The sequence below is a fragment of the Ornithorhynchus anatinus genome, chromosome 11 (genome assembly GCF_004115215.2).
Source record: "Ornithorhynchus anatinus isolate Pmale09 chromosome 11, mOrnAna1.pri.v4, whole genome shotgun sequence".
Classification (NCBI taxonomy): Eukaryota; Metazoa; Chordata; class Mammalia; order Monotremata; family Ornithorhynchidae; genus Ornithorhynchus; species Ornithorhynchus anatinus.
In genome coordinates, this window is record NC_041738.1 from 58,971,192 (window position 1) to 58,995,239 (window position 24,048).

General features: G+C 54.1%; 1 protein-coding gene across 1 annotated transcript in view; it reads left to right on the forward strand.

The window, feature by feature from the left end:
• The first annotated feature begins 5,559 nt into the window (after positions 1–5,559).
• The window catches only part of NGFR (nerve growth factor receptor), a 30,116-nt gene continuing 11,627 nt past the window's right edge, over positions 5,560–24,048 (forward strand). The window contains exons 1-2 of the mRNA XM_029074635.1: positions 5,560–5,758; positions 16,419–16,560. Coding sequence (XP_028930468.1) covers positions 5,684–5,758; positions 16,419–16,560 — 217 coding nt within the window. The 5' untranslated portion in view covers positions 5,560–5,683. The remainder of the gene's footprint in view (positions 5,759–16,418; positions 16,561–24,048) is intronic.

Consider the following 24,048-nt stretch of genomic DNA (forward strand, 5'->3'; position numbering starts at 1 on the left):
GCGGGTTTCACTTACCTTGGCTGGCTCCCGGCCAGGGGCAGATGGGTCCCAGCTGGCCCGGAGTACAGAATGCCCGCTCGCTGCCTCGCCGCCTTCCCACGGCCTCCCCGGGATTCAGGACACCCAAGGAACCAAGCCACTGGAGGCCAGTCCCCTTGGGGAGGAGGGCAGCTAGGCAAGGAGGACTCTCCCTCTGCCCCAGCTCCCGAGAGGGGGGACTAAGGAGACTTCCTCCTCTCCTGCCCCCTCCCCAAATGGGGGGGTGTTCTCCCCAAGTAGGGCAGCGCTGGGGTCTCCAGAGCCTGCAGCCGCCCAAGAAGCGGAATCCGCCCTTCCCCTTCCCCAATAAAAAATAATAATAATAATAATAATTGTGGTATTCGTTAAGCACTTACTATGTGCCAGGCACTGTAATAGTAATAATAATAATGATTATGGTATTTGTTAAGGGTTCACTAAGTGCCAGGCACTGTACTAAGCACTGGGATGAATACAAGTAAATCGGGTTGGACACAGTCCCCACCCCACATGGGGCTCACAGTCTTCATTCCCCATTTTATAGACGAGGTAACTGAGGCACAGAGAAGTAAAATGACTTGCCCAAGGCCACACAGCAGAGAAGTGGCCGAGCAGGGATTAGAACTCGTGACCTTCTGACTTTCAGACCCGTGTTCCTTGACAAGCTGCTCCTTGCTCCACATGTCTGCTCCCAGAGTGACAGCTGAGGCCTTTTTGCTCGTGGTGACTTTGGTCACCCCGGGGGAGGGGGAGAGGCCTCCATCCCAACCCACTGATGGGGGTGGGTCAAATTGGTTGTGAGCAGGGTGGCCTGCAGGGGCTGGACCTGGGGGGCTCTGACCAGCCAGCGGAAGAGGGCAATCATTCAATCATTCATTAAATCTTATTAAGCACTTACTGTGTGCAGAGCACTGTACTAAGCTCTTGGGAAGTGACAATGCAACGATAAACGGTGACATTCCCTGCCCACAACGAGCTCTGGGGGTGAGACAGACAGACATCAGTAGATGGAAAATAGTCAGTATTAATTTATTTATTGAGCACTTACCATGAGCAGAGCTTGTACTTGGGAGAGTACCCCTTCCCCTTCCCATCACCCCGACTCTCTCCCTTTGCTCTACCCCCCCCACCACAGTACTTCCCTATATATGTCCATATCTATAATTCTATTTATTTATATTAATGCCTGTTTACTTGTTTTGATGTGTACATATTTCTATTTACATTGATGTCATTGATGTCTCTTTGTTTCGATGTCTGCTCCCCCTTTTCTAGACCGCAGGCCCGCTGTAGGCAGGAATCGCCTCTCTTTATTGCTGAATTACACTTTCCAAGCGCCTAGTACGGTGCTCTGCACAAAGTAAGCCCTCAATAAATACGATTGAATAAATGAATGAATGAATAACAATAAAACAGGCAGGGAGGACTGGGATGGACCCCTTCAATCCCCTCAGCCCTCCCAGTAAGTCCTCCTGTCTATCCGGGGGTCAAATTGCTAACTTCTGCTTTGTCACTGGTGTCCGCACTCTTCCTTTTCCCCCTTGCTGCTCCACACGGGGTCTCTTTCTTCTACTTGTACTGAACACACCCAGGGGTCTGGTGCCCAGATGGCCCTCGGGGTACAGGTATTTACAGAGGGCAGGCCCAAGTGGCCGGGATCAGTTGTCACCCAGAACATTGTGGAGTTTGGCCCAGAGCACTGTGGAGCACGGCTCAGAGCTTGGCCCAGAACAATATGGCACGTGGCCCCGAGTACTATGGGACGTGGCCCATCAGGACAACGAGAGGGAGAGCAGGGTCAATTCTTGTTGTGGGCAGGGAATGTGTCTCAAGTTGCTAATAATAATTAGGGTATTTGTTAAATTTAAAAATGGTGGTATTTGTTAAGCGCTTACTATGTGCAAAGCACTGTTCTGAGCGCTGGGGGATACAAGGTGATCAGGTTGTCCCACGTGGGGCTCACAGTTTTAATCCCCATTTTACAGATGAGGTCACTGAGGCCCAGAGAAGTTAAGTGACTTGCCCAAAGTCACACAGCTGGCAAGCGGCGGAGTCGGGATTAGAACCCACGACCTCTGACTCCCAAGCCCGGGCTCTTTCCACTGAGCCAAGTGCTTACTATGTGCCAAACACTGTTCTAAGCACTGGGGTAGATACAAAGTAATGAGGTTGTCCCACAGGGGGCTCACAGTCTTAATCCCTATTTTACAGATGAGGTCACTGAGGCGCAGAGAAGTTAAGCGACTTGCCCAACGTCGCACAGCGGACAAGTGGCCGAGCCGGGATGAGAACCAGCGACCTCTGACTCCCAAGCCCAGGCTCTTTCCACTAAGCCACACTGCTTCTCTTGTTGTTGTGTTGTACTCTCCCAAGCGCTTAGTACACAGTAAGTACTCAATAAACACGACTGACTGATTCTGAGCTCTCACCGGAGATGCAGACGGCTCTCGGCTCCGCTCCGCCAGGAAGGTGATGGGTTCGGGATCCTGGTTTGAAGAGAGAAGCACTCTATGTGCAGACCTATGCAGACGTGGGTGCATGTGAGGACACAGCTGCGTACCTATGCGGTCCCGTGTGCACACGTCGGGACAGGGGTGTACCTATGCAGTTGCGTGTGTGGGTACACGTGTGCGGGCCTGCAGTCACACACGTGTATGTGGGTACAGTAGAGAAGCGGCGTGACTCAGTGGAAAGAGCACGGGCTTTGGAGTCAGAGGTCATGAGTTCGAATCCCAGCTCTGCCACTTGTCAGCTGTGTGACTGTGGGCAAGTCACTTCACTTCTCTGGGCCTCAGTTACCTCATCTGTAAAATGGGGATTAAGACTGTGAGCCCCACGTGGGACATCCCGATTCCCCCGTGTCTACCCCAGCGCTGAGAACAGTGCTCGGCACATAGGAAGCGCTTAACAAATACCAACATTATTATTATTATTATTACAGTTGCGCAGAAACATGGAGTTCTGTTGGCAGGTGTGGGCACAGGTATGTAGGACCGTGTAGTCACGTGTGCTTGTCACGTGTGCTTGTGTGGGTACAGGTGTGCAGAGCTTTGCACAACAACGCAACACAGACTCTCCAAGCAGGCTAGCTATCCCGCTCATGCTTCTCTCCTAATGGGAAAAGCCCAAATAATGGAACAAACTGGACTAGAGAAGCAGCGTGGCCTAGTGGATAGAGCACAGGCCCGGGAGGACCTGAGTTGTAATCCCGACTCTGCCACCGGCCTGCTGTGTGACTCGGACAAATCGCTTAACGTCTCTGTGCTTCAGTTGCTTCACTGTTAAAATGAGGATTCGGTACCTGCTCTCCCTCCTCCTTAAGACTGTGAGCCCCAGATGGGGCAGCGACTGCGTCTGACCTGATATTGTATCTACCCCAGCCCTTAGTAGAGTGCTTGACACAGAGAAAATGCTTAACGAATATTACTATTGTTATTATTATTACTACTACTAATAATGATAGGGAAGCAGCACGGTCTAGTGGATAGAAAACGGGTCTGGGAGTCAGAAGGACCTGGATTCTAATCCTGTCTCCCGCCACTTGACTGCTGTGGGCAGGTCATGTCACTTCTCCGTGCCTCAGTTCACTCATCTGTAAAATGGGAATTAAGACTGTGAGCCCCATGTGGGACAGGGACTGTGTCCAACCTGATTAGCTTGTATCTACCCCAGGGCTTAGAACAGTGTTTGGCACATAGTAAGGAATTAACAAATACCATCATCGTCATCATTAATAGTAGTAATAATAATTATAGAGCAGGGGAGGAGAGAGGAGCAGTCCCTCCTGGACGGGGGGACCGGGGGGGGCTGTTACACAAGTTCCCCACATCCTTACCCCAGGGCTGTGATCACCCAAGGCCCCCAGCTCCAAGTTTTCCCTGCTGGTCCCCGTCTGTTGGCAGGGCTGGCTCTAGGAGGATGATATGGGTTTGTTTGTGTGTTTGGCAGGGGGGCAGGGGGGGAGGGAGTAGATCTGGGGATGAGAATAGGGGAGGAATAATAATAAATAATAATAATAATCATATTTGTTAGGCACTTACTATGTGCCCAGCACTGTTCTAAGTGCTGGAGTAGATATAAGGTAATCAGGTTGGACACAATCCCTGTCCCATTTGGGGCTCACAGTCTTAATCCCCATTTTTCAGATGAGATAACCGAGGCACAGAGGAAGTGAAGTGACTTGCCCAGTGTCACCCAGCAGACAAGTTGGGGAGCCAGGATTAGAACCCATGACCTTCTGACTCCCAGGTCCGTGCTCTAGCCACTACGCCACACTACTTCTCCCAGCCCCTCTTTTGGATCGCCCCCAGTGGGACCCAGCCCTGAGAGAGAACGGACAGCTGGACTAAAATAGAGGGGCTCGGATGCAGTTGGGGGGCTGGACGAGGGATGGGGATCTCGGGGATGGAGGGTGGGACTGGGCAGGGAGCCGGAGGGTGGGGGGAGAGCTGGACCAACCAAGGCTGGGGAGCTGGAGGATGGAGAGGGGCGCCGGACCAAGGCCAGGGGACTTGGGGGTCGGTGTGTTGTGGGGCAGTAGGTCCAGGGATCGGCAGAGGGAGGTCAGAGAGCCAGAGACACAGAGACGCTGGAGCACATATGCTGAAGGGAGAGACCCGCTGGGCCAGAGTGTCTTCTCTGGAGTAGAGGCCTCAGGACAGAGAATGAAGTCAACAGACACCGGGGCGCAGATCTAAGGCAGAGAGACACTGGGCTAGCGACAGGAGGCAGAGAGAGACCCGGGGACAGAGGCTGAAGAGGAGAGACACCGGGGCCGACACTGAGGCAGAGAGAGAGACTCAGAGAGGGGAGAGGAGAGCGTCCGGGAGGAGATGGAGAGAAAGACCTACAGGAGGCCTTCCCAGACTAACCCCCCCCCTTTCCTCTGCTCCCCCTCCCCATCACCCCTCCTCCCTTCCTCTGCTCAACCCCCTTCCCCGCCCCACAGCACTCGTATGTACGTATTTCTTCTTTCTATTTTTTCTTAATGATGTGCATATATTTCTAATTCTATTTATTTATATTGATGCTACCGATGCCTGTTTACTTGTTTTGCTGTCTGTCCCCCCGCCCCCCCCCCTTCAAGGCTCTGAGCCCGTCGTTGGGCAGGGATTGTCTCTGCTGCTGCTGAATCGTACTTCCCAAGCGCTTAGTCCAGGGCTCTGCACACAGCAAGCGCTCAATACATAGGCTTGAATGAAGGAAGAGGGGCGCAGAGAGGAGAGTGGGGCGCGCAGAGGAAAGGCTGGGAGCAGAGGGGGCCGGGGTCCCCCCCGGCGACGGGGAATCGGGGGGCGGGGGACAGTCAGGGACTGGGGAGAGTCAGGGGGGTGTCCGTCCCCCTTTCCACGTCCAGAGGCGAGGCCCGGTGCCCTGGGCGTATGCCAGGCTGCCGATGGGGGGGTCGGGGGGCGTGGGATGGGGGTGGGGGCTGGGGGTGGGGTCTCGGAGGGGGCGGGGTCTATGCTGTGGCTCCTCGAAGCGCCTCCCGCCCGCGTCCAGAGGGAGCGGGAGCCTCGGCGTCTGCGGGCACGGGGCAGGGCACGGGCAGGGCACGGGCAGGGCAGGACAGCAGCCGCCGGCCCGGGCTCGCCCCACCGGCCACCGAGCTAGCCGAGGACCCCCCCCCCCCATCCCCACCCCGTGCCAATCCCGCAGCCCGGCCATGGAGCAGCTTCGCCGGGCCCGGATCCCGCCCTCACCCCCCTCGCCCCTACCCCCGCTGCTGCTGCTGCTCTTGGTGAGTCGGATTCGGGGTGGGGGGCGCAGACACCTGGTGCCCGGCGGCGGTCCGGGAGGGCGAAGGGGAAAAGGGGGTGGGAGGAGAGGGCAGGACCGGCCGGGGGGCGTTGGCACGGAAGGGACAGGTGGAGGGAGAGAGGGAGGAGAGCAGCCTCGGAGCCCTCCCCATCCCCTATTTCCACCCCCCGCCCCCCCGGCCGGGGCTGACCTCCGTCCCATTCCCGGTTGCGGCTGCGTCTGGGGAGGAGCGCCGCCTGGGAACGGTCACCCCACTCGGGGGGTCTCCCCCCGAGCCCCCTTAGCCCGCGTGGGGGGCGAGGGAGAGGGGAGAACCCCGACCGGGATGCCCCCCTTCTTCTCTGGCCCGAGACCGGAGGGGAAGCAGAACAGAAAAGGCCCCGGGGGGCGGGGGGCCACCCCCCACCCCTCTCCCCCATCCTCTCCGTCCGGACTGGGGACGGGGGCAGGTAGGCGGCGGAGACCCCCTCATTCATTCATTCGGTCTTATTTATAGGGAGCGCTTACTGTGTGCAGAGCAGTGTAGTAAGCGCCCCCACCCCGGCATAAGCTCCCGGGGGCTTTAGCCGGGTGTCCCGAGCCTGTGTTCGCGGGCAGGACCTGCAGAAACGCGGCCAACTGAGGGAGCGGCAGGTCCAGGTGGCGGATGTCCACTCAGCCCGGGATCAGCTCCGTCCGGCCGGACCCGGGCAGGCCGATCCGTCCGGCCCCCGGCCCTTCGGTCCCCGGGGGGCGGGGGGCTGCAATGGGAAGAGCTGGAGTCCGGAGGGACGGAGCTGGGAGGGGCGAGGCCAGGCGATGGGCCGCTGCCCGGGTTGGGCACGGAGCTGGGCCGGGCTGAGCTGGGATGAGCTGGAGGCTGGGGTTGGGCCGGGTAGGAGCTGGAGTTGGGCTGGGCCGGACAGGAGCTGGGGATGGATTGGGCTGGGGCTGGGCTGGGGTTGGGCGGGGCCGGGGTTTAGCTGGGCTGGGACTGGGCTGGGACTGGGCTGGGACTGGGGCTGGGTTGGACAGGAGCTGAAGCTGGACCTGGAGCTGGGGATGGACTGGACTGGGGCTGGGGCTGGGTTGGACAGGAGCTGAAGCTGGAACTGGAGCTGGACCTGGGGATGGACTGGGCTGGGCTGGGACTGGGCTAGACAGGAGCTGAAGCTGGAGCTGGACCTAGGAATGGACTGGGCTGGGGCTGGGTTGGACAGGAGCTGAAGCTGGAGCTGGACCTGGGGATGAACTGGACTGGGCTGGGTTGGACAGGCGCTGGAGCTGGAATGGACTGGGCTGGGGCTGGAGCTTTAGCTGGGCTAGGGGTGGGCTGCGCTGGGGCTGGGCCGGGGCTGGGTTGGACAGGAGCTGGAGCTGGAGCTGGACCTGGGGATGGACTGGGCTGGGCCTGGGGCTGGGCTAGACTGGTGCATCCCAGCGCTCCGAGGAACACAAAGTGGAAGTGAGCCCCCCAAGGGGTTTGAGGCTCGACCCCCTGGGTCCTTCCCCCCGACGCTGCTGAGTTTCCGGGAGAGGTGAGGCTGACCGGGCCGGGTTTTCCCCCCTCCTCCGTCCCCCGCCCGGACCGGGATGTCGCCTTTCGGCCCCTGGCCTGGTCGGTCCAGCCCAAAGGGCCTCACCCCCCCAAGCCCCCGGCTGTCCTGATGCTTTATGGGGTTAATACCTGCGGCTTTGTCAACGGGAGTCGTGCTAATGGCCTGCACATTGGCTACGCTAATGCTCCCCATGTGCCTCCCCGGGGAGCGGGAATCCGGGCCCGATGGGCTTAACTTCGCCTTCCCCCGCTGGGGGACACAACTACAGGATGCCACGGGGTGGGGGGGGGGACAAGGGGAGGTCAGTGCCCCCTCTCTCTGCCCCCTCCCTTCCCCTTCCATCATTCTTACCGAGGACAGTCAAGTGGGAAGAGCGGGGATGAGAGCTGTGTGACCTTGGACCGGCCGCTGAACCTCTCTGGGCCTTGCTGTAATCTGGGAAGATAAAAATAAAAACCAATTCCCTGCTCCTCCCTGATCTGTCTGAGCCCAGATCGGCTCCCTAGGAGTCTCAGACTTCGCTTCTCCCCCACCCACCCCCCGGCAGCTTCCGGGAAAGAAAGTGCTGAAATCAGAGCATCAGAGAGAGACACAGAGAGAGAGAGAGACAGAGAAAGAGAGAGGGGGAGAGGGGGAGAGGGGCCGGGGCTTCCGAGCGGCGGGTAATTGAGGCGCTTTGTCATTCAGATGCCTGTAACTGGAGCTGCGTTGTCTAATGCGAGGATAATACGGATGGAACAGAATGTAGCGAGCCCCTGGCTGGGATCCCAGCTGTGGGCCGGCGGGGGGCTCGGGGCTGGGGGGGATATGCCTTTGGAATCCGGGGTTCAGGCCCACCCCCGGCCCCTCCACCCTGAGGTCCAACCGCTCCATTCTTCCTTCCATAAACAGCGTGGTTTAGCGGCTAGAGCCCGGGCCTGGGAGGCAGAATGTCATGGGTTCTAATCCCGGCTCCGCCACGTGTCTGCTGAGCGACCTTGGACAAGTCACTTCACTTCTCTGGGCCTCGATTCGGTCATCTGTAAAATAGGGATTAAGGGTGTGAGCCCCATGTGGAACAGAGATTGGGTCCAACCTCATGAACTTGTATTCATTCATTCGGTCGTATTATTGAGCTCTTACTGGGTGCCGAGCACTGTACTAAGCGCCTGGAAAGTACAATTCGGCAATAAAGAGACAATCCCCGCTCACAGCGGGTTTACAGGCTAGAAGGGGGGAGACGGACATTAAAACAAGTAAACAGGCATCAATATAAATAAATAGAATTCTAGATATATACGTATATACATAAGTGTTGTGGACGGGGAGAGAGGGGGAACAGCAAAGGGAGTGAGTTCGGGTGATGGGGAAGGGGGAGCTGAGGAGAAGGGGGGCTTAGTCTGGGAAGGCCTCTTGGAGGAGGTGAGCTTTCAGTAGGGTTTTGAAGGGGGGAAGAGTGAATGTTTGGAGGATTTGAGGAGGGAGAACGTTCCAGGCCAGAGGTAGGACGTGGGCCAGGGGTCTGTGGCCAGAGACTATCTACCCCAATTGTATCTACCCCAGCGTTTAGTGCAGAGCTTGCACATAGTAAAGCGTTTAACAAGTATCATAATTATCCAGGACCTCGCCTCCCTCGGGCTCCGGATTGAGGTTTGCCGGGTTGCCAGAATCTGGAGGTTGGATATTTGTGTTTAGGGGGTGGTCATCACAGGGCACGCACAGGGTTCATTCTGCCCGCTGGAGGGCGACAGTGAGCCCAGGACGGGGACCATTCATTCAATCGTATTTACTGAGCGCTTGCTGTGTGCAGAACACTGTACTGAGCGCTTGGGAGAGTCCTCTAGACTGTGAACTCGTTATGGGCAGGAATCGTCTCTCTTTATTGCTGTATTGTACTTTCCACGCGCTTAGTTCAGTGGTCTCAACACAGTAAGAGCTCAGTAAATACGATTGAATGAATATGTTTAGACTGTAAGCCCGTCAAAGGGCAGGGACTGTCTCTGTTACCGATTTGTTCATTCCAAGCGCTTAGTACAGTGCTCTGCGCATAGTAAGAGCTTAATAAATACTATTGAATATGATACAACAATAAACGGACACATTCCCCTGCCCATAATGAGATTATAATCTAGAGGTGGGGAGGGGGCCGATGGGGTGGGGCAGGGCTACCAGCCCGGGGACCCTCGCCTGCCACTTGGAGACCCGGCCCGCGGAGGTGAGGTGGAGGCATCCTCCAAAGAGAAGCAGTGTGGCCCAGTGGATAGAGCAGGGCCCTGGGAGTCAGAAGGTCGTGGGTTCCAATCCCAGCCCCGCCACTTGTCTGCTGCGTGACCTTGGACAAACTATTTTACTTCTCTGGGTCTCAGTTACCTCATCTGTAAAATGGGGATGAAGACTGTGAGCCCCACATGGGGCAACCTGATAACTTTGTATCCATCCCAGAGCTTAGAACAATGCTTGGCATACAGTAAGAACTTAACAAATACCACAATAATTACTATTATTATAGTCATGAGTTCCAATCCCAGCTCTGCCACCTGTCTGCTGCGTGACCTTGGACAAACTATTTCACTTCTTTGGGTCTCAGTTCCCTCATCTGTAAAATGGGGGTGGAGACTGTGAGCCCCACATGGGGCAATCTGATAATTTTGCATCCAACCCAGCGCTTAGAACAGTTTGGCATACAGTAAGAACTTAACAAATACCATAATAATTACTATTATTATTGGAAAGTCGTGAGTTCCAATCCCAGCTCTGCCACTTGTCTGCTGCGTGACCTTGGGCAAGTCACTTCACTTCTCCGCGTCTCAGTTCCCTCATCTGTAAAAACGGGGATTAAGAGTGTGAGCCCCGTGTGGGACAGGGATTGGGTCCAAACTGATTACCTCGTATCCACCTCAGCGTTTAGAACAGCGCCTGGCGCAAAGCAAGCGTTTAACAAATAACATAAAAAAAAAAGAGGAGAAAATGAGGATTCTCAGAGAGGGGCGGCTTCCCCCCTAGGTCACCCAGCACGGCCCCTCCGACCCCCACCCCCATTTCAGGGACCCCCGAATTTGCCCCCCATCCTTTCCAGAGGAGGCTGGGCCCTGGACAGTTGGGTCTAGAAGAGGTGACGAGGAAGATGATTGAGGGGGTGGGCCCTCTAATTAAAGCCCAGTCGACCAGGAGTCCAGTTCCGTTCCTTCAGGACGGACCCGGGAGACCCCCGCCCCCCAAACCCGGAACGGGAAAGCTCGGGGGGGAGGGAGGGAGGGCAGGGGAGGGATCTCTGCTTTCTCCCGCCCCCAGATGTGCAGGTCTGGCCCAGCTGTGACTTCTGCTCCGGCAGCCGCGGGACCGTGCGGCACGGTGCGGGACCGTCCGGGACGGTGCGGGACGATGCGGGACCGGGGAGAAGGATGACCGGAGGGCAGCGAGAGCCATCTCAGCCCCGGCCCGGCCCGGCCTGCCCCCGCAGCAGCCTTTGCCCGCTGGCCGGAAACGCTGCTATTTTCGCCGCTTCCGTCTCCTTCTCCTCTCTCCCCTCCTCCTCTTTCCCCCTCCCCCCTTTTCTCTGTCTCTCCTGCTTTCTCCCTCTCTCCCCCTTTCTCCTTGTCTCTCCCTTTTTCTCCTTCTCTCCCCACCCTTTCTCTCCCTCCCTCTCTCTGCCTCTCCTTCTTTCTCCCTCTCTCCCCCTTTCTCCTTGTCTCTCCTTTTTCCCCTTCTCTCTCCCTCCATCTCCCCTTCTTTCTCCCTCTCCCCCTTTCTCCTTGTCTCTCATTTTTTCTCCTCTCTCCCTCCTTCTGTCTCTCCTTCTTTCTCCCTCTCTCCCCCATTTTCCTTGTCTCTCCTTTTTCTCCTTCTCTCTCCCTCCTTCTATCTGTCTCTCCTTTCTCCCTCTCTCCCTCTTTCTCCTTGTCTCTCCTTTCTCCCTCTCTCCCTCTTTCTCCTTGTCTCTCCTTTCTCCCTCTCTCCCTCTTTCTCCTTGTCTCTCCTTTTTTCTCCTCTCTCCCTCCTTCTATCTCTCTTTCCTTTTCCCCCCTCACCTTTTCTCCTTGTCTCCCCTTTTTTTTCTCTGTCTCTCCTGCTTTCTCCCTCTCTTCCCCTTTCTCCCTGTCTCTTCTTTTTTCTCCTTCTCTCCCCCTCCCTCTAACTCTCCTGCTTTCTCCCTCTCCCCTTTTCTCCTTGTCTCTCCTATTTTCTCCTTGTCTCTCCCTCCCTCTCAGTCTCTCCTTTCTCCCTCTCCCCCTTTCTCCTTGTCCCTCCTTTTTTCTCCTTCTCTCCCCCTTTCTCTCTCCCTCCCTCTATCTCTCTCCTTCTTTCTCCCTCTCCTCCTTTCTCTTTGTCTCTCCTTTTTTCTCCTTGTCTCTCCCTTCCTCTCTCTGCCTCTCCTGCTTTCTCCCTCTCTCCCCTTCTCCCTGTCTCTTCTTTTTTCTCCTACTCCTTCCCTCTCTCTGTCTCTCCTTTTCTCCTTCTCCCTCCCTCCGTCTCTCCTTCTTTCTCCCTCTCCCCCTTTCTCCGTGTCTTTCCTTTTTTTCTCCTTCTCTTCACCCACCCTTCTCTCTCTCTCCCTCTATCTCCCCTCCCTAACTTCCCCTCTGCCTCCTCCTCCCCACGACCCTATCCCTAGGGCTGTGCTGTCCAGGCCCAGAACCGGTTTAAATTAACCCACTTTCTGGAAGGGTGTGTCCTAGGGGGACGGCCAAGCCCAGAGCCAATCAAACTACCCCTCCCTCCCTTGCTCTTCTGCTTCACTCGCTTCTCAGCGGCCGAGAAGACCAATGAACAGACCTCCCGCCTTCTAGAGATCTCTCAGATATGGGATCAGGTGAAGACTGGCCTCAAAATGCAATTTGGTTCCACCAAGTGGACACCCTCTCGACTGTAAGCTCGATGTGGGCAGGAAATGTGTCTATTTATTGTTGTACTGGAAGAAGAATAATGAATATGGTATTTGTTAAGCACTTACTATGTGCCAAGCACTGTTCTAAACATTGGGGTGGATACGAGGTAATCAGGTTGTCCCACCTGGGGCTCACAGTCTTAGTCCCCATTTTATAGATGAGGTAACTGAGGCACAGAGAAGTTAAGTGACTTGCCCAAGGACACACAGCAGACAAGGGGCGGAGCCGGGATTACAACCCACGTCCTCTGACTCCCAAGCCTGTGCTCTTGCCACTAGGTCATGCTGCTCCTCCCCCAAGCACTTAGTACTCTCCCAAGTGCTTAGTAAAGTGCTCTGCATACAGTAAGCGGTCAATAAATAGGATTTAATTGACTGAATGACTGAATGAATGAATGAAGCTCCAAAAACCAATCAGTATTATATGTGTTTACTGTGTGCCAAGCACTGTAATAATAATAATAATTATAATGGTGTCTGTTAAGCACTTACTATGTGCCAAGCACTGTTCTAAGCACTGGGGTGGTTCATCAGGTTGGTCCCACATGGGGCTCACAGTCTCAATCCCCATTTTCCAGATGAGGTCACTGAGGCCCAGAGAAGTGAAGTGTCTTGCCCAAGGTCACACAGCAGACAAGTGGCGGAGCCAGGATTAGAAACCGTGACCTTCTGACTCCGAGACCAGTGCTCTATCCACCACACTGTGCTGTACCAAACATTTAAGAGAACACAATAGCTAAATGTGATCCCTGCCCTCAATTAATTTACAGTCTAATTTATGTGAGAAGCAGCAAGGTCTAGCAGACAGACCCCAAGACCCTGGGAGTCAGAGGACCTGGGTTCTATTCCCAACTCTGTCAATTGCTTGCTGTCTGACTTTGGGCAAGTCACTTCACTTCTCCATGCCTCAATTTCTGCAACTATAAAATGGGGATTCAATGCCTATTTGCCCTCCTCTTTGGACTGTGAACCCCATGTATCTACCCCAGTGCTTAGTACAGTGTTTAACACATAGTAAGTGCTTTAACAAATATAATGATAATAATGTCTAGTGGGGAATCAATCGATATTATTAAATGAACACCTTCCGGGTGCAGAGCACTATATTGAGCGCTTGGGAGAGTATAATAGAGTTAGGAGACAGGATCTGTCTGCCTGCCTGTCTCCTCCTCTAGACTGTAAACTCATTATGGGCAGGGAACGTGTCTGCTAATTCTCCGGCATCGTACTCTCCCAAGGGCATAGAACAGTATATTCTTCACATAGTAAGTGCTCAGTAAATACCATCGATGGATTGATTGATTGAGGATCCCTGCCTTCAAGGAGTTTACAGTCTCCAGCATGGACCAGTCATTCTCTTGGGTGCTACATAGAATAGGGGAGACTGGTTCCTGCCTGCTTGGAACCCTGGTTATAGGGGAAGCAGAAAGACAGGTCCAGCTCTTTCCACCGAATGGCCGGAATGACGGTGTTTCCCGCGTCCTGGGCCTGGAGGCCTGACAGACTGCAGCAATAGGGAAAGGTCAAAAACACCCTCCACCCCCACCCCCTCAGCCCCCCTGCGGTTTTGGTTGGGCCACAAGGAATCAGGAGAATAAAGAGGTTAAGCAACTTGCCAAAAGTCACCCAGGAAAGCGGGAATCAAACCCAATTTTCCAGGATACCCCAGCTCTAGCTGTCAGCTCGTTGTGGGCAGGGGTGTGTCTGCCAACTCTGTTATAGTGTACTCTCCCAAGCACTTAATACAGGGCTCTGCACACCGTAAGCGCTCAATAAAGACCATTGATCGATTGATTCTCTGCACTCTTTTCTCTGAGCCAGAGCCCCGCACGGAAAGGAGATGGATGACTCCCCAGGTAAAACTCCAGATCCTAGGTGGGGCTTCTGGCCAGAGCGGGACCAAGGGAGTCTTGCTCCATCACCATTTTCAGTCCACCTCCAGATGCCTCCCCTGCCCCCCTACAACACAACAACACAACACATACACCATCGAAAGCCAACCTCCTATGAAGTATCGAAGACCAGGCCTCCGTACCTTAGCCATAAACGAGTTCTGGCTCCCCTCACCCCTTGCCACACCCCTAAACACAATTCCTTTCAGGAGTTTTCAATCCAGAATTTCCCAGGGACCCCTTTGCCTAACTCACTTTGGACAGGGAACATACCCGCTAATTCAGCTGTATTGTACTCTTCCGAGTGCTTAGTACAGTGCTGTGCACAGAGCAAGCACTCAATAAATATGATTCATTGATTTGCCTCAACAGAGGGTTGGCAAGGAAATGTCTGCCATAGGCTGGGGACAGAGGGATGGACAAGATGACCCCTCTCCGACCCCAGGAGGGTAAACTTTGTCAGCATGGAGAGGCATCCTGGGTTTTTAATTATAATAATAATAATTATAATATCTGTTAAGTGCTTACTATGTGCTGAGTACTGTTCTAAACATTGGGGTAGATATGAGGTAATCAGGTTGTCCCATGTGGGGTTCACCATCTTAATCCCCATCTTACAGATGAGGTAACTGAGGCACAGAGAAGTTAAATGGCTTGCCCAAGGTCACACAGCAGACAAGTGGCAGAGCCAGGATTAGAAGCCACTTCTTTTGACTCACAGGTGTGTGCCCTTGCCACTGAGCCATGCTGTTTTAGGCTGGGAGATTAAATGTTTCCATAAATCCAGTCATGACAAGAAACAAATGACTTACCCTTGATGGGTCTGCTGTCTCTCTGGGTCTGGGCCCCTCAGAGCGTGGGATCTGCCTGTCCCGGGCTCTCGGGGTGGGAGGGGTGGGATGTCCTGGTGGTGAGCGGGGGATGGAAAATTCAGGGCCTCTTCTTTCATTCAATCAAATTTATTGATCGCTTCCTGTGTGCAAAGCACTGGCCTCTTGTTTCTGCCTGAATGGAGACACACAAGAGGATCATCAGCCAAACTGTGACCACCCACCCCCAGGCCCTCTGAGCCGCCCCTGACCCTCGTGACCCCACCTGAAACACCCTCTTGCTCTGTTTTGCCAAACCACATCCCCACCCCCTCACCCCGACCTCTTTGAAAGCCAACCCACAGCCCGTGAGCGCCTCAGCCCAGTCTGCGGGTCCATCACTGGGATCTGGAAATTCAGGGCTGACTGACGCCTAGAATGTCCCTCGCTGGACTTTTTATGAAACTGTGAGACCCCCGTGGCAGGGGAAGGACTGGAGATGCTGACAGAGACCCCTTGCTGCCCCATACTTGCCCCCAACATCCCCAAGAGGGGCATCACTGTGCAGGGCGGGGGGGGGGGGGGGGAGGGAAGGGGTGGCTCACCTCGTCAACCCTCAGTTGTCCCGGAACTTTCTTCTCCCGTGGCTCATAGTTCCCTGTGCCTCTTTTATGAGCTCATCCCGAGGCAGGTGGTTCCAATACAAGACAATTAAAAAGGGATGTTTGATCCCTTGTAGTCCCCCTTCGCCACCCTCCTCCCCCCTCCTTCCTCCCCTGCACGTTCCCTTAGAGAAGCAGCATGGCCTAGTCGATAGAGCAGGGGCCTGGGAGTCAGAAGGGCATGGGTTCTAATCCTGGTTCTGCCGCTTATATGTGGTGCGTGACCTTGGGCAAGTCACCTTCTCTGGGCCTCAGTGACCTTATCTGTAAAGTGGGGATTGAGATCGTGAGCCCCACGTTGGGTAGGGACTGTGTCCGACCCGATTTGCTTGTATTCATTCATTCATTGAATCATATTTATTAAGCGCTTATCTGTGCACAGAGCACTCTACTAAGCACTTGGGAAAGTACACTACCACAATAAGCAGTGACATTTCTGCCCACAAAGAGCTCACAGTCTTGCGGGCAGTGGGGGGAGAGGGCTTGGTGGGGGAGAGAGACATCTTCAAATAAACTGACATCAATACAAGTAAATTAAATTACAGATAAATAAATACATGAGTGCTGTGTAGCTGGGAGTCAGGGGAAGAGCAAAGGGAGGAAGTCAGGACGATGCAGAAGGGAGTGGGAGATGAGGAAAAGTTGGGCTTAGTCTGGGAAGGCCTCTTGGAGGAGGTGGCCTTCAGTAAGGCTTCGAATTGGGGAGAGTATCCACCTCGGCGCTTAGTACAGTGCCTGGCACATGGTAAGTGTGTAACAAATACCATTATTATTATTATGTTGTTCTCCCCCTTTCCATCCCGATCCTCATCAATTTCCCAGCCAGGGGCCGGCTTGACCAGCCTGTCCGTCCATCCCGTCTGTCTCCCCACCAGGTGTCCGTGCAGGGGGCGAAGGACAAGTGTGCGACGGAGCTGTACACGGCCAGCGGAGAGTGCTGCAAAGCGTGTAACCTGGGAGAGGGTGTGGCTCAGCCCTGCGGGGTCAACCAGACCGTCTGCAAGCCCTGCCTGGACAGTGAGTTCCTGGGGGCCAGGGGCCGGGATGGCGAGTGTGGGGGGACGGGAGCCGTGCTCGGGCCCTGCCAGGGCTGGGGGTGGAGCGGGCTCCGGGATGAAGGAGCCCGGGGGCGGGAGAGTCGAGGGAGAGGCCCATGCCAAGGGCCGCTAAAAATACCCACCAACCTCGCCACTGACATTGGCTGTTTCCTCCTGGGAGAAACGACAGGGATGGTGTCGTGGCCTGACCTTGGACTCCGCCGACATACTGCTGGGGGCTGCTCACCCTGGGAGCTCACTGACCCTGTGCCCCCCACTCCTGCCCCTCCCTGCCCATGCCCCCACCCCTGCCTCTGGCCTTGCCTCCGCTCCCATCCCTCCCTGCCTATGCAGAGAAGCAGCGAAGCTTAGTGGAAAGAGCACGGCCTTGGGAGTCAGAAGTCATAGGTTCTAATCCCAGCTTTGCCACTTGGGCACTTTGGGCAAGTCACCAAATTTCTCTGTGCCTCAGTTCCCTCATCTGTAAAATGGGGATTAAGACTGTGAGCCCCCGTGGGACAACCTGAATACCTTGTCTCTACCCCAGGGCATAGAACAGTGCTTGGCACATAGTAAATTCTTAACAAATACCATCATTATTATTATTATTATTATTATCCCCCCACCCCTGCCTCTTTTCCTGCCTCGACCCTTGTGTCTCCCTATCCCTGCCCCCACCCATGTTTCTGCCTCTGTCTCTCCCTGCCCATGTCCATGCCCCTATCCTTGCCCCCTCCCCTGTCCCTCCCTGCCTCATCCCCTACTGGTGCCCCCATCCCTCCCTGATTTTGCCCATTCCGGTGCCCCTGTCCCTGCCCCATCCCACCCCTCTTCCCACTCCATTTCTGCCCCATTCCCAGTTGTGGCTGCCAGGATCATCCCATCTCCCCACTTCCCAGTCTCTACTCCAACCTCTGCCCCACCCCCAGCACCTCCTCCTCACCACGGGGACCTCAGGCTTCCGGCCAAGAGGGCTCATCACTGCGTCCTGGTCAAGACGGCACCAGGCCCGGGCCGGACAGTCGGCCTGCAGCCCCTCGCCCAGCTCAGCTGATCTCTGGCCTCACGGAGGGTGGAGAGGCAACGGGCGAGATTGAAGTGAGGCAGCATGAGGGACCTCCTGACTGTCATACATTCATTCAATCATATTTACCGAGCACTTGCTGTGTGCAGAGCACTGTACTAAGCGCTTGGGAAAGTACAATTCAACAATAAACAGACACATCCCCTGCCCACAAAGAGCTGACAATCTGGAGTGAGCCAGCCTGGGCGGTAGCTTAGAATCCTCCTTCCTGAAGAGATTTCAGAATAGGAATCCCTCATCGGTCACCTTCAAAGCCTTATTCACTCATTCATTCAATCGTATTTATTGAGTGCTTACTGCATGCAGAGCACTACCCACAGTCTAGAAGGGGGGAGGCAGATATCAAAACAAGTAAACAGGCATTGATAGCATCATAATAATAATAATAATGTTAGTATTTATTAAGTGCTTACTATGTGCCAAGCACTGTTCTAAGCACTGTTCTAAGCCAAGGCAATGAGGTTGTCCCATGTGGGGCTCACAGTCTTCATCCCCATTTGACAGATGAGGGAACTGAGGCACAGAGAAGTGAAGTGACTTGCCCACAGTCACACAGCTGCCAAGTGGCAGAGCCGGGAGTCGAACCCATGACCTCTGACTCCCAAGCCCGTGCTCTTTTCCCTGAGCCATGCATTATAAATAAAAAGAATTATATATATATGCACATCATTAATAGAAATAAATAGAATTATAAATACGTACATACATATACCAATGCTGTGGGGCGGGGAGGGGAGTAGAGCAAAGGGAGGGAGTCGGGGCGATGGGGAGGGGAGAGGGAACAGAGGAAAAGGGGTGCTTATTTTGGGAAGGCCTTCTATGAAAAGCACATCTCCAAGAGGCCTTCCCCAACTAAGCCCTCATTTCCTCTTCTCCCACTCCCTTCCATGTCATCCCGGCACATGGGAATTTTCACCTTTTATTCACCCCTCCCTCAGCCCCGCAGCACTTATGTCCATATCCATAATTTATTTATATTAATATCTATCTCCCCCTCTAGACTGTCAGCTCGTTGTGGGAAGAGAATGTTTCTACCAACTCTGTTATATTGTACTCTGCCAAGTCCTTAGAACAGTGCTGGGCACACAGTAAGTGCTCAATTAAAATGACATAATAGTGATAATAATGAGAAGTAGCATGGCTCAGGGGAAGAGCACAGGCTTGGGAGCCAGAGGCTGTGGGTTCTAACCCCAGCTCTGCCACTTGTCAGCTGTGTGACTTGGACAAGTCACTTCACTTCTCTGTGCCTCAGTTGCCTCATCTGTAAAATGGGGATGAAGACTGTGAGCCCCACGTGGGACAACCCGATTACTTTGTAACTCCCCCAACGCTTAGAAAAGTTTTGTTTTGCTGTCTGTCTCCCCCTTTTAGACTGTGAGCCCGTTGTTGGGCAGGGATTGTCTCTGTCTGTTGCCGAATTGTATATTCCAAGCGCTTACTACAGTGCTCTGCACACCGTTAGCGCTCAATAAATACAATTGAATGAATGAATGTTTGGCACATAGTAAGTGCTTAACAATACCATTATTATTATTATTAATGGCATCAGGGTGGGCTGAGCAGTGGTATTTATGGAGGGCTTACTATGTGCAGAGCACTAGACTTGGTGCTTGGGGAGAGTACAAGGCAAGAGAGTTGGCAAACATGTTCCCTGACTACAAGGACCTTACAATCCAGTGGGGGAGAAAGATATTGAAATAAATTACAGGGAGAGGGACGCAGCAGAGTTTAAAAGTATGGACTTAAGTATAATAGGGGTTGTGAGTGTTTAAGTACTTTGGAGTTATGGAAGTGCTAAGATGGAAGTTGAGTGGAAATAAGTGGGGAGATTAGAAACTAATTTGGGAAGGCCTCCTGGAGGAGATGGGATTTCGGGGGTGGGGAGGGCTGTGATGATCTGTTGGTTAGGAAGAGGGGTAGGACTTCCTGACACGGGGGAAAGAACGAGCAAGAGATGGGCAGTGGAACAAGTGAGAATGAGACACTGTGGCTTGCTTGGATCTAGAGGAATGAAGAGTGCAAGCCGGGCAGCAGTGGGAGAGGAGTGTGGATAAATAAGAGGAAGAGAGCTGATGGTCAAGAGCTTCTGCTTGATGCGGAGAAGATCGGGAAACGATTGGAAGCTTTTAGAGGAGCGGGGAGGTGTGTGCAGAAGGACATTTTCAGAAAATGATCCCGGCAGCCGAGTGATGTACGGTCTGGAGTGGAGAAAAGACTGGAGGGAGGGAGGTCAGCGAGGAGGCCGATGCAGTTGTCTCACAATGCAAACACTGAGTCCCTTAATAAAATGATAGTATTTGTTAAGTACTTACTAGGTGTCAGGCACTGTACTAAGCGCTGGAGTGGACAATAATAATAATCATAATAACAATAATAATGATAGATGGTATTTATTAAGTGTTTACTATGTGCCAAGCACTGTTCTAAGCTCTGGAGTAGATAGAAGATAATCAGATTGGGCACAGTCCTTGGCCCACAGGAGCTCACGGTCTTAATCCCCATTTTACAGATGAGGAAACTGAGGCACGGAGAAATGAAGCGACTTGCCCAAGGCCACAGGGCAGATGAGTGGCGGAGCCAAGATTAGAACCTATGATAAGCACTTAATATGTGCCAAGCATGTACTGAGCGCAGGGGAAGATACACAATCATCAGATTGGGCATAGTCCCTATCCCACTTTGGGGCTCAAAGTTTAAGAGGGAGGAAGGACAAGTATTTAATCCCCATTTTCAGATGAGAAAACTGAGGCACCGAGCAGAGGAGCTGCCCAAGAAAGTCCTGGCCCTTGGCTATAGGCTGGGCTCTTAAGTGCTCGACTTCTTGGCTCAAGGTCCATTTTTGCATCTCATTTGATGTTGGATGTTGAGTGGTGAAATAACAGCAACCCCACGCCCCCCCCACACACATTAGAGAAGCAGCGTGGCTTAGAGGAAAGAGCACGAGCTTGGGAGTCAGAGGACTTGGGTTCTAATCCCACCTCCGCCACTTGTCTGCTGTGTGACCCTGGGCAAGTCACTTAACTTCTCTGAGCCTCAGTTCCCTCATCTGTAAAATGGGGATTAAAAGCTGAGCCCCCTGTGGGACAACCTGATTACCCTGTATCTATCCCACCGCTTAGAACAGTGCTCGGCACATAGTAAGCGCTTAGCAAATACTATAATTATTATACCCCCTCACATACACACGCATACACACCCACACACACCTACCTTCATTCTGGAGAACAAACCGCAGGGATCCAGCCAAATAGACCTTCCCCGGACCCGCCTCCTTGGCTCGTCCTCGTTAAGCGCCCTGCTGAGTCCCCCATCCCCGAAAACTCCTAAAGTCTGGTGATTCTGAATCCGGTGGCCCCCTCCCCATCCCACCCAGCTTCACCCCCCGCCCGGCAAGGTTTTGGCTGCCTCTTGGCCCTGCTTCCGGAGGAGGTGAGGTCCACAGGTTGGCGTGGGTGGCCGGGGGAACCGGGTTCTGGGCCCAGCTCTCTCACGCTGTGTGGTCTTGGCCTAGTGGCCCTCACTTTTGCCCTAGTGGCCCACTCAGGGGAGAGGACCCTCACCCTTCCTGGAAGAGGTGGGACCGTTCCTTCATTCATCCATTCAATCGTATTTATTGAGCTACTGCGTGCAAAGCACTGTACTAAGCTGAGAAGCAGCGTGGCTCAGTGGAAAGAGCATGGGCGTAGGAGTCAGAGGTCATGGATTCTAATCCCGGCTCCACCGCTTGTCAGCTTTGTGACCTTGGGCCAGTCACTTGACTTCTCGGTGCCTCAGTTCCCTCATCTGTAAAATGGGGATTAAGACTGTGAGCCTCACGTGGGACAACCAGATTACCCTGTATCTACCTCAGCGTTTAGAACAGTGCTCAGCATATAGTAAGCGCTTAACAAATACCAACATTATTACTATTATTATTACCAACAACAGACATATTCTCTGCCCACAGTCTAAAGGGGGAGATAGACATTAAGACTCATAAGTAAATTAATAAATTACAGATATATACATACAGTGCTTTGAGATCTTCCAAGAAAGGCAGGGAGAGCCCTGGGGGAACAGTTGGGGAGTGGTACCGATAGAGAAACAGCTTGGTGTACTGGATAAAGCACAGGCCTGGGAGTCAGCAGGTCATGGGTTCTAATCCTGCCTCTACCACATGTATGCTGGGGGACCTTGGGCAAGTCACTTCATTTCTCTGTGCCTCAGTTATCTCATCTTTAAAATGGGGATTGAGACTATGAGCCCTGTGTAGGACAGGGACTGTGTCCAACCCGATTTGCTTGTACCCGCCCCAGCACTTAGTACAGTGCCTGGCACAGAGTAAGCGCTTAACAAATACCACAAATATTAATAAATACGATTGAAGGAATTTTACAAATGAGGTAACTTGAGGCACAGAGAAGAGAAGTGACTTGCCCGAGCTCAGACAGCAGACATGTGTCAGAGTCGGGATTAGAACTCAGGGCTGTGCTCTTTCCACTAGGCCACACTGCTTCTTAATTGATTAATGGATCCTCACTCTATGCCTCTGACTCAGCTCCTATCCAACTTCTCCCTGGAGGTGTGTGTTGACAAGGATCGGGAAAGCAGCATGGCGTAGGGGATAGAGCCCGGGCCTGGGAGTCAGAAGGTCATGGGTTCTAATCTGGGCTCTTCCACGTGTCTGCTGTGTGACCTCGAGCAAATCACTTCACTTCTCTGGGCCTCAGTGACCTCATCGGTAAATTGGGGATTGAGTCTGTGAAGCCCATGTGGGACAGGGACTGTGTCCACCTCGATTTTCTTGCATCTACCCCAGCGCTTTGTACAGTGTCTTTTACAGAGTAAGCGCTTAACAAATACCACAGTTAGTATTATTATCATTCCCTTGGTCCCTTCTCCCCCATCTCCCCTCCTCCGGCCCCCAGCCCCCCGCTTCGGAGTTTGGAGACCCTCGCCCACTTCATTCGATCCATCGACGGTATCGATCGATTGGAGGACCTGAGGATCCCAGGCTAGGCTGCTGGGGTCTGCCGATGTCCTGGTCACCAAACCTGTTGAGTGTGACCACATCCCCTCCCGTTGCAAGGTCTGCTTCCTCTTCCTCTGCCCGGGGTGGAGGACCACTGTTGGGTGGGAGCCCGCCAGAGACCCAGGAGACGGAGGGGAGCGGGGAGGAACCCAGGCCTGGCAGTGGGAGGGATCGAGTCTAGAAGCAGGCAGGATTCCCAAGGGATTTTTGTCTTAGGGTGTGGTCCCGTCTCTTACCGAGCCCCGGATCCCCAAAGAAAAGCAGAGAGGTGATTGCTCCAAGCCCCCAAGGGACTGCTCGCTTCAGCCTATGGAGACCGCCTCCCTCCTTCCTCCCCTTCCCCCCCTCCCCCTCCCCCCCGCTCCCAATATACCCGTGCACCTGGCTCTGGGGAGGAGCACAGGGGTGATGGAAGGGAGGAGGAGGCTCAGAAGCGGAGCAGCCCCGGGGACCTCAGCCTAGAGTGTGGAGCCCTGTGGTTTCCGGGCCGCCCAGATCGGGCCCTGCAGGGAGGGCCAGGCGGGGAACCGGCTTTGGGGATTAGTTGGCAATCGTGCGACTCGCTTCGTACCGGGGCTGCCGGCTCCTGGGAATCAGGCCCCGGGAGTCTCGAGAAGGCAAGCATCCACCTGCCTCGCTTCCTTCCCGGCCTGCCGCATCAAGGGCACGTCAAGGGCACGGGAGGAGAAACGGAGGACCGGAGAGGTTAAAAGTGACGTGCCTCAAGTCGCACGGTGCATCGGAGCTAGAATTAGAACCCAGAGCTCGCGATGCTCCGGGCAGGACTCGTCCAACTAGACCGAATAATAATAATCATAACGATGGTATTGGTTAAGCACTTATGTGCCAGGCGCTGTTCTAAGCACTGGGGTAGATACAAGGTAACCAAGTTGGATAAGGGTCCTGTCCTATAGAAGGCTCACAGTCTTAATCCCCATTTTCCAGATGAGGGAACTGAGGCCCAGCGAAGCGACTTGCTCAAGGTCACACAGCAGGCAAGTGGCGGGGTCAGGATTAGAACCCATGACCTTCTGACTCCCAGGCCCGGACTCTATCCGCTAGGCCATGCTGCTTCTCCGTGCGGAACTTGGAAGCGAATTGGAACTCACTTTGCTAGCTGGCCTGTTTCCCAAGAAAAAGGTTTGGCCTAGACAGGAGAGTGGCTCAGGGAATTTTCACACTTGCCATTGGGATAATCTGACAGCCCACCGGGTTGACCGAACGGCTTCAAGAGCCGGAAATCGGTAGTTGGCCCAGTGAAGACATGTGGGGAAGTACTGGAGGAAGGAAAGGCTTTCTGGAAGAGGAGGAGGACTAGTAAGGGCATTTTGAATGGGGATGATGATGATAATAATTATAACAATAATAGTGGT